At 56.1% G+C, this 17,791-nt stretch overlaps 1 protein-coding gene across 1 annotated transcript in view; it reads right to left on the bottom strand.

Moving 5' to 3' along the window:
* Positions 1 to 4,382: 4,382 nt before the first annotated feature.
* SARDH (sarcosine dehydrogenase) overlaps positions 4,383 to 17,791 on the bottom strand; it is a 77,120-nt gene continuing 63,711 nt past the window's right edge. Inside the window, exons 17-20 of the mRNA XM_008070798.2 lie at positions 11,965 to 12,127; positions 10,842 to 11,010; positions 8,106 to 8,241; positions 4,383 to 4,556 (exon numbers count right to left, since the gene is read on the bottom strand). Of these exons, the coding sequence (XP_008068989.1) occupies positions 4,431 to 4,556; positions 8,106 to 8,241; positions 10,842 to 11,010; positions 11,965 to 12,127 (594 nt within the window). The 3' untranslated portion in view covers positions 4,383 to 4,430. The remainder of the gene's footprint in view (positions 4,557 to 8,105; positions 8,242 to 10,841; positions 11,011 to 11,964; positions 12,128 to 17,791) is intronic.

Below are 17,791 nucleotides of genomic sequence, written 5' to 3'. Positions count from 1 at the left end.
CTGCTGGGCTCCGGCGATCCTTCCGCCTCAGCCTTCCAAGTAGCTGGAACTATAGGCACTCACTACCACGCCCAGTTAATTTTTGATTTATTATAGAGACGAGGGCTTTCCAAGTTGCCCAGGTGGGTCTCGAACCCGCAGGTTCAGGCAATCCACTTGCCTCGACCTCCCAAAGTGCTGGGATTACAGACTGAGCCACCGAGCCCGGCCAGGGATACTACATTTTAACAGAAAGTCCTACTGGATGGTGCTTCCCAGGGGTGTGGTTCAGACAGCATCAGGTCAGCTGAGCTCCACAGGGGAACTGGGCTCCCATGTCCATCCCCCCAGGTAGGCCTTGGTAGGCCTGGCTGTGGCCAGCTCTGGACAGAAGCTGCCTGGGCGACTGCAGGGGCACAAGAATTTCTGCGGGCCATTTGGGGGAGGATCCGTCTTCTTGGCTAAAAATCATCCCTCGTGGGCAGACGGTTCAGTCTCCCGTGCAAAGCATCGGTAGTGACCACCCAAGATGCTCCCATGGAGTTCACATGCCCCGGGGTAAGACAGGCTTGGGACAGAGACCCTCCTCTCAATTCCTGGCTCCCATCCACCCTCCTGTTGAGCAGATGAGGACACTGAGTTCCAGGGCTTCCTGGATGCTCCACCTTCTCCCTGCTCTGTGGCAGGTGAAAACCAAGCTCTCGTTACCAGAAAGCACCCCAACTTAAATTTTCTGCACGGTTCAGGGCCTGGGCTGCAGGGGTGGGTGGTGGCCATGGCCCTTCCAAATACACAGAACTGCGCGTTCTGTCTCTCCTCTTTTACTCTTCCTCCCCAGCCCCCCACGAACTGTTACTTGAGGTTCTCTGATGGAAGGCCACCCACCGTGTCCCATAAACCCCAGGCCAGAAACTTCTCCTTCCCTGGAAGATTCCTAAGGGGGACTTGGGGAGCTGTCGGCGGAAGATTCTAGACTAGAACCCAGGAGGCCCTCCCTCCATGTTTCTGAACCTCAGGGCAGCAGCCCTGCTCTGTCAAGCCCTGCACAGACACCAGGTCCTCCCCGCCCTGAAGCCCACAGGTGGGCTCCATCCTTCCACTCACCCATGGTGAGGCCCTCGGGGGAGTGGAGGCCTGGGGGGGTCTCTCCAAGCTCGCTTTGAGTGAGCCTAGCCAGGCCGCGTAGCCGTGTCTTCTCTGATAGTGATTCAGGGGGACCCGGTGGCTGGCCACGCAGACCCACCTGGGCTGGACGCTGCTTCTATGGGACAGGGCAGGCCCTTGGTGGGTGGGAGTGCCCTGGGGGCATCCCCACACTGAGGCAGAGAGAGGGAGCCCACCCCCACCCTTGGCAGATAGGGCGGCTGACGCCCTGGGGATAGGGTGCTGTCCAGGTCACATGGCAGGTCAGGCCCCGGGACCTTGGCATGTGAGGGGCTTGTTTACCCATCCCTTCTGTCTGTGTCTAGTGCCTCTCCTTGGCCAATGCTTTTGTTGTTTTTTAAAAGTATGTATGTATTTTTGTTTTGTTTTTAAAATAGAGGCGGGTCTCACTGTGTTGCCCAGGCTGGTCTTGAACTCTTGGGCTCAAGCAATCCTCCCGCCTTGGCTCCCGAAGTTATGGCCTGAGCCGCTGTGCCCAACTGATTACTGTTTTTATCAGTCACGCCGGAGAAAGGTGGGCTCTACGCCGACCCCCTGTCTACGAGGCATCTGGGAAGCACAGGTGGGGAGAGAGTGGGAGTTGCCTGGGCATTCTGCCCCCAGGGCCCTCGGTCCTCCCTGGGGAGACGGGCACCTCGCCCCCGCTGGCCAGGCTCCTCCCGTCTCCCGCAGGGACACCAGCGACGTCGGGTGCTGGCCTCACTCTGACGCTCACACTCTTGCTGGGAGCTGGGACAGGTGTCCCCAACCGCCTCGGTGCAGCCTGCCGGGGCCACGTTCCTGCTGAGACAGGCAGGAGCTGGTGGGAGGGGTGGGTGAGCAGGGGCCCGTCCACCTGCCCCCGCAGGGGCGAGACCCCCCCGGCCCCCCCGGAGTTTCTGAGCCCCAGAATCCAGGCGCATCCGAGGGTGCCCGGCCTCTCCCTCCTCTCGCGCCTTCCCGCCGAGCTCTGCCCACAATGCTTTTGGCACCTTCTTGCCACAGTGCGGGTCATGGCACTCATTTCCCCCCCAAAACGGATACGAAACAAGGGGTCTTTAGATTCGAGGTCAGGAAGACCTGGCTTGGGGTCTGGGGAGGCGGGTCTTCCGACGTCCAGCCTGGGCGCACGCGTGGGGCCGTGGCCGGGACCACCCGCAGCTGCTGAGGAGATGCTGAACTTGGGAGGCCAGTTGCAACAACTGCTCTCGCATCGATGCCCTGTGCCCTTCCTGAGGGGCTGGGGTCGGCTGCGCCTCCTTGGAGGAGCAGGAAACACAAAACACCGAGGAAGCACGAGCGTGTCGGTCTCCCAGCTGCAGCCGTGAGAAGCGATCTGGACTTGAACCCGGGCGCTGGCCTTCCCGCCTGCTTCGCCTTCCCCCAAGGACAGGCCGTGAGATGAATGTGATCACCGACCAGGCCAGGGGTCTGTGGCCAAACCGCAGACCCGGGAGGAAGCGGGCCAGGCCATCTGGGGAGCGTCTCCCCGCCCCGCCGTCTCTGGCTCCCCTGAAGCATCTCCACCAGGAGCCAGGCCCGCCCATGAGCCGAGCCAAGGAGGCTGCAGGTGTTCCCTCAGCCCAAACCATGTGAAAATCGGGGCTCCCTGCCCCAGACTCAGGGGGCCAACCCAAGGTCACCTGCAATCTGGACGTATTTCCGTGGCTTTGACTTCATTGACCTGGCCTGTTCCAGTTCAGTCCGTGAGTGGCCAGAGACAGCCAGGGCCCACCGAGGCACACCTGCGCCCATCACCTCGGTGGGAACCCCGCTCCCCTCTGTCCCCTGAGTACCCACTGCCTGCTGTCTGCAGACTACAGGGCATGCTTGGCAAGACCAACTGCTGCAGCTCTCACGGGACTGGCCTGGAGCCTTGGTGGCCCAGTGGGTGACAAAATCCTACTGATCTCAACCAGGGCATGAGGGGCTGATGGAGGGGACAGAGGTGGACTCCCCTTCCAGGCAGGAAGGCAGGGTTGCTCCTGACACATGGGCAGGTGTGAAAGAGTTTGGAAGGGTGACAGCAGGGGACCGGGCATCACCTCATCTCGAGGAAGTGAGCAGGGCAGGGTCTAACACAGGGCCCTCTCCCAGGGGCCAGACCAGGAGGAACTGGGCGGGAGCTGTGTGTTCTAAAAACAGCAGAGACAAAGAGCACCCGGAAAGGAGGGCTCTATCAAGGTCTTACCAAGCAGAACACTCCTGGTGAGTGAGGGGCTTGAGGGAAACTGAGGCAGGAATGCCCATCTGCATGGGCACTGATCTGAGACCCCTCCCACCCCCGGGTTCAGTGTCTCTGTCTCTTGGGCTAGTGACTCCCAGAAGGCTTTGACACCTGAAGAAAGGGTAGTCAAGCCAGGCACGAAAAGCTTTCCAGCTCCCCTCCCATCCGAGGTCAGAGGAAGGAACCATCCTACACGAGGGCCTTAGTTTCAGGGACGGCGCTGATCTGCTCCCCACGTGCTCTGCCTCCCACACTGTGCCCGTGACAGACAGTGCCCGTCGATCGCCACCAGCAGAGCCAATCGATCAAGGCCCTCACCCCAACCCAGACGCAGTCTCTCACTCCAAATGCCCTGGGCAGCCCATCCCCAATCACGCAAGCTTGCAGCAAAATCATTTTTAGCATCCTCGTTTGACGTGGGACTTACCAAAGATTTACTAAGCACTTCCTAGAAGCTCGTAGATGGCTGCAAAGCATGGGCCCTGGGCCCAAGACTCTTACAGGGTTGTTTTCTGGGAGGGTTGGGGTGGATTAGAAGCCACCCTCTGGTCAGTGACCACAGGGTGGGCCACCTTGGTCTCTCTGTCCATATCTGTTTGCATTTTGTTTTGAGTTGAAGTCTCACTCTGTCACCCAGGCCAGAGTGCAGTGGTATGATCATGGCTCACCGCAGCCTCCACCTCCTGGGCTTAGGCGATCCTCATGCCTCAGCCTCCCAAGTAGCTGGGACTATAGGTGCGTACCACCATACCCGGCTCAGTTTTAAATTTTTCGTAGAGACAAGGTCTCACTACATTGCCTAGGCTGGTCTCGAACTCCTGGCCTCAAGTGTTCCTCCTGCCCTGACCTCTCAAACTGCTGAGACTGCAGGCATGAGCCCGGTTTCTCTGTCCATATCTGGTTTGGGAGTTTGAGCCGAACCAGGCCTAGACTAAGGACGGGAGAGGGCCCAAGTTCTGGCTGGGGTCTGAGGTCCTGGGACCCGGGGAGTTGGGGACCCGTGGGGGTGGATGGAGGAGGAGGGAGGGGGCATCTGGCTTCCGGCCTCCTGAGCAGCTGGGGCCGCTGCCCGCCGGGAGCGTCAGTAGATCCCTTTCACCCTCTTGTTGTCGGGATCGAAGGGAGACTTCAGGTGAGCCCGGGCGGCGTAAGTCACCCCCATCCTCTCCAGGGAGTAGTTCCCACTCTTCACAAAGTCCAGCGAGACCTGGGACAGAGCGGGGACCAGGGTCACTAGTGGCTGGGTGTGGGGGGGCGCTGGGCTCACACCGGCCTGCCTCTCAAGGGAGGGGCTCTCAGCCTGATGCCTGCCCTGCAGCCAAACTTTTCCCGGTGCCCGAGCCTCCCTGCCTTCACCGGGGCTCAGGGCAGGGAGAGCCCGTGTCCCCATGCCCCGCATGAGACTTGAGCCTCTGGGGTCTGGCAAAGCCGAGGTCTGGCAGCCAGCAGGACTTCTCCAGGGGGACAGCATCCCACCCGCCGGCCCCAGGATTCCAGATCCCTGGGAAAACACCCAAACTCGGCCTGTTTCCCCGGAAACTGGGCAGGCGCAGAGGCTGGAGCAGAGCCGAGGAGGCTGGCGGCTGGTCAGGTTCGAATCCCACAGGGCAGGGGTGGTGGGAACAGCTTTCTAGACAGCTTGGCCCCTGCAGCTTCCCTCTCCCACGTCCCAGCTTGGCCTCCCAGCGAGTCCTGGGAGGCAGTCAGCCCCAGATGCGGGTGCTCTCTGGCGTGTGGGAGGACGGCGGTCATCCAGCCTGGTACCAGGAGACGCTGCCACCAGGAGGACAGTCCGGGCTGCTCAGGGAAACCTGTCCTCCCCATTCAGCAATTACACCAGGGCCAGGGCCACGGGAGGGTGTCCAGGCTGTACTCCTGACAGTTCAGGACCGGGTAGAAAAATGAAAAACAAACACAGCTTTTTACATGACTAGAGTTTCTGAGCTGTGTGTGTGCCTGCAGGGCTGAGCCCTCCAAACTGTCCCCAGCCGGCCCGTGGGCCGGTGACCCAGGGGCTGGTGGCCTTCGGATGTCTGGAAGCAGGTGCTTCCAGGAGCGGACAGTTCAGAGCTGGCACAGAGTCCTAGCTGAGCAATCCCAGTGAGGCTTGAAACCCTGCCTTTCCTGTCTATGGACGGGTTTCTCCATCTTAGGAAGAAATCTCTGTCATCCCAAGGGTGTGCTGGGAAATGCGTCACAGTCAGCCCTCGGGGTGAGGGTTCATGATTTGTGGCGTTAGGCCCATTTTCCTGGTGTAAATGCTCTGACGTCCCGGATGGAGGAGGCGGGAGGAAATGTACACAGCTGGCCTGAGCCAGCCCCAGCACCCATTGGGCACCAACGCCTAAGTGTTCTGGTCCACTTCTCTGGATACTGTTTAACCTGCACTTTCTTAGTCACATCTACGATAAACTCATCCCTGGCCCTGGAGAAAAGGCAAGTGTTATTGTTCTGTAAAGAAGAGGCAACTGGGCTGGGCACGGTGGCTCACACCTCTCATCCCAGCACTTTGGGAGTCCGAGGTGAGAGGACTGCCTGAGCCCACAGGTTCGAGACCAGCCTGAGCAACTTGGCAAGACCACGTCTCTACAATAAATAATTTTTTAAAATAGCCAGGCATGGTGGCTTGTGTCTGTAGTTCCAGCTACTTGGAAGGCTGAGGCAGAAGAATCACCTGAGCCCAGCAGGTCAAGGCTATGGCGGTCGTGAGCGTGCCACTGCACTCCAGGCTGGGTGACAGAATGAGACTCCAACTCAAAAAAAAAAAAAGAAGAAGAAGAGGCAGCTGGCAGGGCACAGTGTCTCACTCCTGTCATCCCAGCACTTTGGGAATAGGAGGCCGAGATGGGAGGATCACTTGAAGCCAGGAGCTCAAGACCAGCTTGTACAACAGAGCCAGACCTTGTTTCTACAAAAACATGAAAACTTTAGCTGGGCGTGGTGAAATGTACCAATAATGCCAGCTACTTGGGAGGCTGAGGCAGGAGGATCGCTTGAGCCCAGAAAGTGGAGGCTGCAGTGAGCTATGATCACACCACTGCGCTCCGGCCTGAGTGACAGAATGAGACCTCGTCTCTAAAAATCAAAAGAAGAAGAGGAGGCCGGGCGCAGTGGCTCAGCCTGTAATCCCAGCACTTTGGGAGGCCGAGGCGAGTGGATTGCCTGAGTCCGCGGATTCAAGATCAGCCTGGGCAACTTGGTGAGACCTTGGCTCTACAATCAAAAAATGAGCTGGGCGAGGTAGCACGTGCCTGTAGCTCTGGTTACTGGGAAGGCGGAGGTGGAAGGATCGCCTAAGCCTAGCAGGTCGAGCCTGCAGTGGCCGGGAGCATGCCACTGCACTCCAGCCTGGGTGACAGAGTGAGACTCCAACTCAAAATTAAAAAGAAGTAGAAGAAGAGTTAACTGAGCTTCCACCTCACCCTCAGCCACCCTGGCCCCGGGCACGGGAGCATGGCTTTGCCTGGGGCCCAGGGCTGGGGTCTCCCCAGGGTCAGAGAGGCCCCGTCAGCCCTGGGGGCCATGGCATGACAGGCGCTGCTGACTGAGACCCTACTCTTTGTTGCCAAGAACCGCTTCTAGGCGGCCTGTGCAATGGTGCTGTGAGGTAGGCGGGAGTCTGTCCCCATCTTACAGATGAGGAAATTGAGGCTTAGAGAAAGACCCTTGTCGAAGGTCACTAAGGTCACCCAGCAAGTAAAGGGCAGAGCCCTGGAGGCGGGTGGTCAGGAGGGAAGGCGGGAGGGTGGAGGGAGGAGGTGGAGGTCAAGCCTTTGTTCCGAGCCTTCAGCTCCATCTCGGGACTCACCCCTACCCACTGCCACCCTCCCCAGGGCTCCGTGGGACAGCGACCATGCAGCCTTGCCCCAGGCCCAGTGGGAGCTGCTGGGCCACCCCCTCGGGCCTGCAAGATGCCACCCCTGCCCCTGCAGCTCCTGCCAGGCCGGGCTGACTCACTCCAGCCCGTGTCCTGTGGCTGCTTCTCCAAGTCCTTCCTTCCCTGGAGTCTGGGGTGGGAGCCTCAGCCAAACGTCCTCAGAGACTGTCGGGCTTGGGCTGGAGGGCTCGGGAATCAGCCTCTGGGCCTCACTCAGGACCAGGGCAGATGGCAGACTTGCTCCCGTGGAAAGACATGGCGCTGCTTGCCAGCACCTGCACTCCCACGGACCAGAAAGACCAGACGAGGAGGCAGAGTCACCCCTCTCGCCTCTGGGGAGGCTGCCCATCTCCTGCCTCTCCCGGCCGGGCTGTCCAGGCTGTCCCGGCACTTGGCCCAAAGCCGAGCTGGGTTAGGGTTAGGGTCAGGGTCAGGGCCACAGTCCGGGCCTGGGTCACCCGGCGGGTGGCGGGTGGGGTCGGCTGGGGTGAGGAAGGGGAAGAGGAGGAACGTGGGTCTCGAGAAAAGTCTGGGTCTCTGGTCACCCTGAGCCCACCCCCCCACTCCCCAGGCACAGGGTGGGTGGCAGCTCGAGGTCTGGGTCTCTGCCTCAGGAGCCCGAGAGGGTGAGCCCTGGGATGTGCCCCGCCTGACCAGGAAAGCCCAGAGCACCAGTCTTCCTTCAGAAGAAAGCGGAGACCAGCCCCGACGCTGCAGAGGCCTGGCCAGGGAGTCATCCTCCTTCTGGGCTCCAGGCCCCTCCTCCCTTGCTGGACCCTCAGCCAGGGCTTCCTCCGCAGCCCAGCACACTTGGGGGGCCATGCGGCATGCTGCTTGGAGCCGGAGCTCCCCTCAGCAGGGCCAGGGAAGGGGACTCACCGGCCCGCCGCTGGGGTCGCGCATGTAACCGTAGGCGATGGTCTTGTCGATGGTGAAGCCAAAGTCGGCCCTCCTGACGTGGCCCACCACGTGGCCGTTCCTCCAGATGGCCTCCAGGCCGAACATGGGCACTTTTCTGGAAGAAGAAGTCGAGACAGCTGGGACCCCGGGAACCCTGTGGTGGAAACACGCCCACCTCGTGGGACGGTGCCCGACAGACCGCAGGTTCCACACGGGGAGGGCTGGCCGGCTAGGACCCCGCTGGCCCCAGAGCCAGCCCAGCACCCAGCCCGGATGCCTGGCCGCAGGCTTCAAGGGAGTCCAGTGCATGATCAGAAAGCATCACAACCAGGCTCCAACATCGTCGGCGTTTCTAGAAGCCAGCCCCATGCCCAGGAGGGCCCTGCTGTAGACATCCTCCCACTGAACTTCTGAATGGGAACGTTAACATCGTGATGGCTTGTTCTATTCGGTTTGATTTGCCTTTTTTCTTTTTTTAGTCAGGTGTCCCTCTGTTGCCCAGGCTGGAGGGCCGTGGCACGATCACGGCTCACAGCAGCTTCGACCTCTTGGGCTCAGGTGATCCTCCCACCTCAGCCTCCTGAGTAGCTGGGACAACAGACATGTGCCACCATGCCCGGCTAATGTTTTTGTTTTTTTGTAGAGATGAGGTCCCGCGATGTTGCCCAAGCAGGTCTTGAACAATCCTCCTGCCTCGGCCTACCAAAGTACTGGGATTACAGGCACAAGCCACCGTGCCCAGCCAGGTTTATCTTTTTTTCTTTTTCCTACAGTATAGCACATAATTTATTAAAAGAACTATTCTTTATTATATATACTATATGAAAGCTTGCTGTAAGTTTTTTAAAATTCCAAGTAGGAAGACAAAGAAAAAAGTAAACTGAAATCACAAGAATGCCAGCACATGGGGGCAATTCACAGACGTCCGTCTGCAGACCCTTTTCCCTGGGGCTGGTCAGCACGGCCTGAATTGTGTGGATCCCACAGCGAATCAAAAGAGCCCAGGAAGGAGGGAGGACTTTGGGTTCAAACGGATTGGGGCGAGGCCCGAGGGAGGTTTTGCAAGCATCTCTGGTGTCGGTTTCACTCCTAGTCCTACAGAGCAGCTGCTCATTTCACCGAAAGCATGAACACTGGAGCCCCAGAGAGCCCCTAACTCCCCGGGGATCCCAGACCAACGCGATGGCATCAGCGACATTGTCTCTGCGCCTGGAACTGTGACAGCCCAGAGCTGTGGTGCGGTGTTGCCATCTTGCCGCATGACAGAAAACCCCTCTGGGTGGTGACAGGTGCTGTCCGAGGCTCCCCTGAGGCCAGACATCAGTCCGCGAGCGCTTGCTGGGGGGGCCAGAGGGGACACAGAGACCCCTCCTCTGCCCAGGGACCCCCTCAACCGGAGCCAGGCTGCACCCTGGGAGCTGGACGGGCCGTCACGTGGAGAGGCCCAGCTGACAGGAGAGAAGCCGCAGGACAGTGACACGCACGGCTCTGCTTGTCTGCCCCACCTCCGCCGTCACTCCTGACACTTCTTTGAAAGCTCCAGAAATCTAGGCGAAGTGCCGCCGTGGACGGCCGACTGACACCTCCCCATCAACAGAGCCCAGGGCTCCCAGCTGCCCAGAAGACTGCTGCTCCGGCCCTGTGGGCGCCCCAGGGCCTCAGATGTCTGTATGGCAAGGTCACCTCGGGACCGCTCGGCAGCCCAAGTGGGACTTGGTTCCCAGGATCCAAACCTTCCCAGCAACACGGCCCGCCCCCCAGCAATGAGCTCAGAGCTGCCCCTTAGCGGGACAGCAGGGGCTGAAACCCCACACCAGGGTCTCCCCTTCCACTCTGCCTACGGCTGGGTGTGTCACCCTGTCCCTTGGCACCCTGTGGTCTCCATTTGTAAGTGGGGATGGCAGCCCCAGCCGGGACCCTCTCTTCCCATGGTGGGGCTGCAGGGAGGACATCACCAGGGCAGGGTTGGAGGTTGCGGTGGTGCCGTGACCAGGCAGCCGGGCTCCACAGGCTCGACTCCCAAGGCTCTTGGCCTGGATCTACCCGTGAACGGGCTGGCTTGGCAACACTTTTCTCTTCTAAGATCTGTATTTAAGGCTTGGCTCGGTGGCTCCCGCCTGTAATCCCAGCACTTCAGGAGGCTTAGGTGGGAGGATCACTTGAGCCCAGGAGTTTGAGACCAGCTTGGGCAGCACAGCAAGACCTCATCTCTACAAAAGATAAAAAAAAAATGAGTGGGGCATGGTGGTGTGTGCTTGTGGTTCCAGCTATTTGGGGGCTAAAGCGGGAGGATCACCTGAGCCCAGAAGGGAGGCTGGGGTGAGCCGTGATCGCACCATTGCACTCCAGCCTGGGACAGACTGGGACCCCAACTCAAAAAAAAAATCTGTGTTTAGGAGGGTGTCCCTTCCTTATGTTCCCACGGGCCCTGCTGACCCCAGTTCCACCCCCTGCCTGACCTGGGGGGGGGTCTGAGTTTGCTGTCTCAGCCTGGCCTGGTTTGAATCCCAGCTCTGCCTTTAACAGCGTGGGACCTGGAGAGACGGCACATGTCTCGGGCTTCGGTTTCCTCACCTGTGCACGTTCTGGACGAGCGTGGCTGGCATGTGGGAAGTGTCAGTACTGGGGGGCTTTGCCTAGGGGACCAGGAAGCACCTGCCCGCTCCAGCTGTGGGCGGTTGCTTCCAGGCAAGTCCAGACGGGCGGGATACTCACTCCTCCACCGTGAAGCATACCAGGCGCCGGCGAAGACCTGAGGCCCGTTGCTTCTCCAGGGCCTCGCGCCCCAGGAAGGGCACAGGGGTCTTGAGCTTGCAGGTGAAGGCCAGGCCCGCCTCTAGGGGGCTGTCGTCTGGCCGCAGGTCCGCGTGCCAGTGCCGGTAGCCTGTGGAAAGGAGAGAGCGTGGGGTCCGTGCCCAGCTGTGAAGGGGCAAGCCCCTGAAGACAGACGTGGATGCTGCCCGAACCCACCCACCTCCAGCCCCAGATCCCCACCCTTCGAGATGCTCGGTCACCTGGGCAACCATTCCAGAAGGTTCCACTGGGTAAGCTCCCCCAGAACAGCATTCCAGCCTATCAGGCCCGGGCACTGGGGAGGGATATGGGAAGGGGGTCTGGTGGCACTAGGAGCGTTGCCTGATACCCACTCTGAGCCTCCATTCCTCTGCAGGGTGAGGGAGGGAGCTTCTTCCCAAAGCTCTGGCCCCTGTTCTGACATTCTCCAAATCTTTCACGGAGGGGCCGGGCGCAGTGGCTCAAGCCTGTAATCCCAGCACTTTGGGAGGCCAAGGGGGAAGGAACGCTTGAGCCCAGGAGATTGAGGCTAGCCTGGGCAGCATAGCGAGGCCTCATCTCTACAAAAAATTACAAAAATTAGCCAGATGTGGCGGTGCACACCTGACGTCCTGCCTACTTGGGAGGCTGAGGCGGGAGGAGCGCCTGAGCCCAGGAGATGGAGGCTGCAGCGAGCCGGGTTTGTGCCACTGCACTCCAGCATGGACGACACAGTGAGACCCTGTCTCCAAAACAAAAACAAAAACAAAAACAAAAACAAAACAAAAAGCTCTCAGGGAAACCAAGGTGCTGAGTTCAAATCCAGCTCTGGCCCCATCCCCAAACACTGGGCAGTGCCTGACCTCTCTGAGTTCAGGTGTGTGCAAGTGTGGGTGATCCCAACATCATCTCTGGGGTCCCGCACGAAGACCAGGTTCTTGAGCAGACAAGAGGGTTTGGGGAAATGGACGGTGTCTGGAGCTAGAGGTGCCTAACAGTCTCTCTGCCTCCAGGAGACTGGGGCATTGTCCCAGCCCACCCCGTGCTGTCCAGACCCTGAGCTCACCTTTTTCGATGCTCAGGGAGTCGATGGCACGGTATCCCGCATTGACGAGGCCGTGCTTGGCACCCGCAGCCATCACGGCCCGGTACACAGGCACGCAGGACGCCCTCGGGACATGCAGCTCCCAGCCCAGCTCCCCCACAAAGGACAGACGCATGGCGCGGACCTGGGGGAAACAGGTCATGGCTTAGACGTGGCCAAGGTTGGACAACAGAGGTCCAGGCCCAGCCACCGCTTCCCAGAGGACGGTTCCTGCTGTCGCCATGATCATCAGCATGGCCCTGCCTCTTGGCCGGATCACCAAGAGATGGGGTCTTCCAAGGAACGTTCACCGGCGCTGCTCTAAAAATCTTTTAATTTTTATTTTTCTTTATTTTTGTAAAGACAAGGTCTCACACTAATTGGTCTTGAACTCCTGGGCTCAAGCAATCCACCTGCCTTGGCCTCCCAAAGTGCTGGGGTTACAGGCGTGAGCCACCGTGCCCGAGGCTGTGGATCTTTGGCTGTGAATGATGCTTGCACAAGAGCTGGGTGGTAGGGACGAGGAGCCCCAAAGCTCCAGACACTGTCCGTTTCCCCAAACTAGAAATTGCAGCACCGGCTATGGTATGCTTGTGTGCTAAGCTCTTTCCATACATGATGTCCCTTCACGGCCCATGTGGTGATGGGAAAACCACTGTTAATAATGTCCATGGTGAGAGGATTGTGTGAGCCCAGGAGTCTGAGACCAGCCTGGGCAACATAGCGAGACCCCATCTCTACAAAAAATAAAAAGTATAAGTTGGGCATGGTGGTGTGCACCTGTAGTCCCAGCTACTGGGGAAGCTGAGGTGGGAAGATCGCCTGAGCCCAGGAAGTTGAGACTGTAGTGAGCTGTGATCATGTCACTGAACTCCGGCCTGGGTGACAGAGTGAGACCCCAATTCAATAATAATAATAATGATGGTGAGCTGGGCTCAGTGGCTCAGCCTGTAATCCCGCGCTTTGGGAGGCTGAGGTGAGTGGATTACCTGAGCCCATGGGTTCGAGACCCACCTGGGCAACTTGGCGAGACCTCATCTCTACAATAAATCAAAAACTAGCCGGGCGTGGTAGCGCGTGCCTGTAGTTCCAGCTACTTGGAAGGCTGAGGCGGAAGGATCGCCGGAGCCCGGCAGGTCGAGGCTGCGGTGGCTGGGAGTGGCCACTGCACTCCAGTCTGGGTGACGGAGTGAGACTCCAACTCAAAAAATAATAATAAAAAATAAAAATAAATTCTTAAAAATAAAAAACTAGCCGGTGTGGTAATGTACACCTATAGTTCTGGCTACCTGGAAGGCTGAGGCAGAAGGATCGCCGGAGCCCAGAAGGTCGAGGCTGCAGTGGCCGTGTGTGTGGCACTGCCCTCCAGCCTGGGCAGCAAGAGTGAGACTCCAACTCAAAATAATAATAATGATGTTGACGGTGATGATGCCTACAAGGTGGTGCAGAAATAGAGGCTCTGCTGGGCCTGGTCTGGGCATATTCAGCTCTGCCCGGATAGCTGGTATCTGGGAGGGTGTGTCCCCCACACCTACACATTGGGCTAGCGGTCTGCTGCTCAGGGGCTGCACCCTCTGGGAGGATGTGACTTTCCCCCATGTTTGGTTTGGGTGCATGCTATACACACACTTAGCATCCGGAGTCTGTTTCTCAGCCCTTAGGCAAACCCATGAGCCCACCATGCCCCCATGCGCAAGGCCTGAGGGCTCAGCCCTGGGACACCAAGTTCACTAAAGAACACAGAAGCCTGGGCAAATCACAGAGCTCCCAGACTGTGGAGGAGCTAATGGCATTCCTGCTCCGAGCTCCTATTGGGATCATGTCCAGATAATGTCAGGCAGAAGGGGGGCGGAACCCGCTCCTAAACCTGGCACTTTAATCGCATTGCTGCCAAGGGGCTGGATTCTAAAAGCTGGTGAAACGGCGCACATTTGCTCTGAGCTGCCATTTGCCCAGGCTTCTTAAAAAACTCAAAATTGACACTGAAGATGTACTGTTGACATTTCCCTGCTTCCCAGGTGCAAACTGTAGGCCCCTGACAAAGATTGCCTTGTCAACGGGGCTATAATTTTAGACAGCCTGGGAGGAACTTGGGGCTCAAAGACAATCTCATTTTGAAACGGGAACAATAATTTTTCAAGCCCACCCATTCGCGGTCCCATAATGGTGGGCTCGGGTGCAGACATGCACCCCTCACCCTGCTCGTGAGAGGGTCAGAGGGTGGGATGGAGTCATCCCGTCCCTCCCGGCTCCCTGAGGCTCAGGGAGGCTGGAGTGGGCTGAGCCCAGCCTCCATGGTACCCCGGGCACAGCCCAGCTCACTGTAGGTGTTGAAGAAATAGTCCCCGAACAAAAGAGGAAAACAGCTTTGAATGGTCCCCTGCTTTCTGGCAAAGTGAAGGAACTCTGGGGGAATCCAGGGGCCTCTCTGAGTTCCCAGTCACCTGTGGTTGAGAAAGCTTGTGATTTTCTCCATCAAAGCAGTGGAATGGGCAGGTCCTGATTTATTCCGAGTGGAGACATGTAAGGGGAGGGAAAGGCCAAGGATGAAGACATTGGGTTGGCCAGACCTGGGGAGAATGGCATCTCCCAGCGCCCACAGGGTGGGCCTCACTCAGCCTCAGTGCCCTTATCTGGAGAACGGGCCAAGGATGGTGAGTGTGAGTGTGAGGTGATAGAAAGCACAGGGCCTGGTGCAAGGTCATCAGGAGATATTGGCTCAGACGGGCTTTTAAAATCCCAAGTTGAGGCAAATCCCCAGCAGTGGACAGAGTCACAGAATTGTGTGCAAGGTCACTAGGAAGGGCTTCAAACCAGGTTTCACTTAAATCCTTTGCTCACCCTAAAGATTCCACAAAAGCTTATAGAAACTAATACGTGAACTCAGCAAAGTTGTAGAATTCAAAACCAACACACAAAAATCAGTTGCATGCAATAGCAACAAACAATCTGAAAAGGAAATGAGGGAAATAATTCCAATTCCAATAACATCAAAAAGAATAAAATATTTAAGAGGAAACCAAACCAAGGAGCTGAAAGATTTGTACATTGAAAACTACAAAGCATTTCTAAAAGAAGTTAAAGAAGACATAAATAAATCCATGACATACCATGTTCATGGATCGGAAGATATAATATTGTTATGGTACCCATACCACCCAAAGTGACCTACAGATTTGAGACAACCTCTATCAAAATGCCAATGGGATTTTTTTTTTAATAGAAAAAATCCATTCTAAAATTCATCTGGAATCCCAAGGGACCCCGAATAGGCAAAATGGTTTAGAAAAACAACAAAGTTGTAGGAGTCATACCTCCTGACTTCAAAACATATTACTAATCTACAGTAACCAAATCAATATGGTACTCTCTAAAGGCAGAAAAAATAGACCCATGGGATAGAATAGAGAGCCCAGAATAAACCCCTGTGTATGTATTCATGTAATTCTTATCAAGGGTGCCAAGACCACTCAATGGGGGAAAGGACAGTCTCTCCAACAAATGTCACAGGAAAATTGAATACACCACACCCAAATATTAGCTAGAAATGGAATGAGGACCTAACAGTAAGAACAGAAACTGTACAACCTCTAGAAGAAAGAATAGGGGAATTTGAAATAGTATAACTTATCTCTCAGATAGGATACCAAAAACTCACGCAACAAAAGTAAAAACAGAACTGCATCAAACAGATACTTTAAAGGCATCAAAAAAACAAAAACAAAAAAACACTAATGGGCTGAGGGAGGTAGTTCACGCCTGTAATCCCAGAACTTTGGGTAGTTGAGGCAGGAGGACCACCTGAGCCCAGAAGTTCAAGATCAGCCTGGGCAACACAGTAAGACCTCATTTCTTTTTTGTTTTTGTTTGTTTGTTTTTTGAGTCGGAGTCTCACTCTGTTGCCCAGGCTGGAGGGCAGTGGCACGTTCCCAGCCACTGCAGCCTCTACCTGCTGGGCTCCGGCGATCCTTCTGCCTCAGCCTTCCAAGTAGCTGGAACTACAGGTGCGCACTACCACACCCGGCTAATTTTTTGATTTATTGTAGTGATGAGGTCTCGCTAAGTTGCCCCAGTGGGTCTCGAACCCGCGGGCTCAGGCAATCCACTCACCTCAGCTTCCCAAAGACATGGGATTACAGGCTGAGCCACCAAGCCTGGCTGAGACCTCATTTCTATTGAAAATCTAAAAATTAGCTGGGCATGGGGTGCACATCTATAGTCCCAGGTACTCAGAAGGGTGAGGCAGGATCACTTGAGCTCAGGAGGTCAAGGCTGTGGTGAGCCATGATCATGCCACTGCATTCCAGCCTAGGTGACAGAGTGAGACCCTGACTCAAAAAAAAAAAAGCCACTAACAACAGAGTGAAAAGGCAACCTACAGAATGTGCAAATGTTATGTATGATAAGGGTCTTCTATTCAGGATAAATAAAGAACTCCTACAACCCAACAACAAATTATCAAATACCACCATCAAAAATGAGCAAAGGAGCCGGGCTCGGTGGCTCAGCCTGTAATCCTGCACCTTTGGGAGGCTGAGGTGAGTGGATTGCCTGAGCCCGCGGGTTCGAGACCCGCCTGGGCAGCGAGACCTCATCTCTACAATAAATCAAAAAATCAGCCGGGTGTGGTAGCGCGTGCCTGTAATTCTGGCTACTTGGAAGGCTGAGACGGAAGGATCACCACTGCACTCCAGTCTGGGCGACCAAGTGAGACTCCAACTCAAAAAAAAAAAAAAAATGGGCAAAGGATTTGAATAGCCATTTCTCAAAAAAAAAAAAAGAAAAAAGAAAGACAAATGGCCAAGAAGCATATGAAGATAGTCCACATAACTAATCATCAGAGAAATGCAAACCACACTCTTACGATGACAACTTTTTTTTTTTAATGAGGAAAAAAATAAGTATTGGTGAGGCTATGGAGAAATCAGAACACTTGTGCACCATGATGGGAATGTGCGATCGCGTAACGAGATTCACAGCTGCAAAGATGTGGAATCAACCTAAATGTTCATCAACTGATCAGCGGATAATGGAAATATGGTATACATACAACCTGGAATACTATTCAGCCACCAAAAAGAATGAAATAACGTCGTTTGCAGCAATTTGGATAATCGGAGACCCTCATCCTAAGTGAACCAACTCAGGAACAGAAAACAGGTAAGTGGGAGCTAAACTAAGGGTCTGCAAGACACAGAGAGTGGGATAATGGACGTTGGAGACTTAGAAGGGGGAAGGGGAGAGGGACAAAAAAAAATCATCTACTGGGTACAATGTGCACAGGTGGGGGTGGTGGGTACACTTGACGCCCAGACTTCTCCACCATGACACCATGCGCCATGTAACCAAAAACTATTCATACCCCTTAAAGCTATCGAAATAAAGAATAAAATAAAATGGTGCAGCCACTGTGGAAAGCAGTATGGGGGTTCCCCCCAAAATAAAAAATAGAACTCCCATGGAATCCAGCAATCCCACTGCGGGGTAGACATCCAAAGAAATGGAAAGCAGGGATCTGAAGAGCGGCTTGCACGCCCGTGTTCACGGCAGGATCATTCACAACAGCCCAGAGGAGGAAGCAACCCACATGGCCATCAACAGATGACGACCAAACAAAATGCGGTCCGTCCACACCGTGGACTACCATTCAGCCTTGAAAAGGAAGGAAGTTCTGATACGTGCTACAACATGGATAAACCTTGAGGACATTATGCTGAATGAAGTAAGGACACGCAAGGACAAACACTGTGTGATTCCATTTCAGGAGGTCCCTGGAGTCGTCATATTCATAGAAGTAGAGAGCAGAGTC

The sequence above is a fragment of the Carlito syrichta genome, unplaced genomic scaffold, assembly GCF_000164805.1.
Source record: "Carlito syrichta isolate Samal-C Ts95f unplaced genomic scaffold, Tarsius_syrichta-2.0.1 Scaffold314018, whole genome shotgun sequence".
Taxonomy (NCBI): domain Eukaryota; kingdom Metazoa; phylum Chordata; class Mammalia; order Primates; family Tarsiidae; genus Carlito; species Carlito syrichta.
Note: the sequence above shows the minus strand (reverse complement) of the source record. Positions and strands in the feature narration are given on the sequence as shown.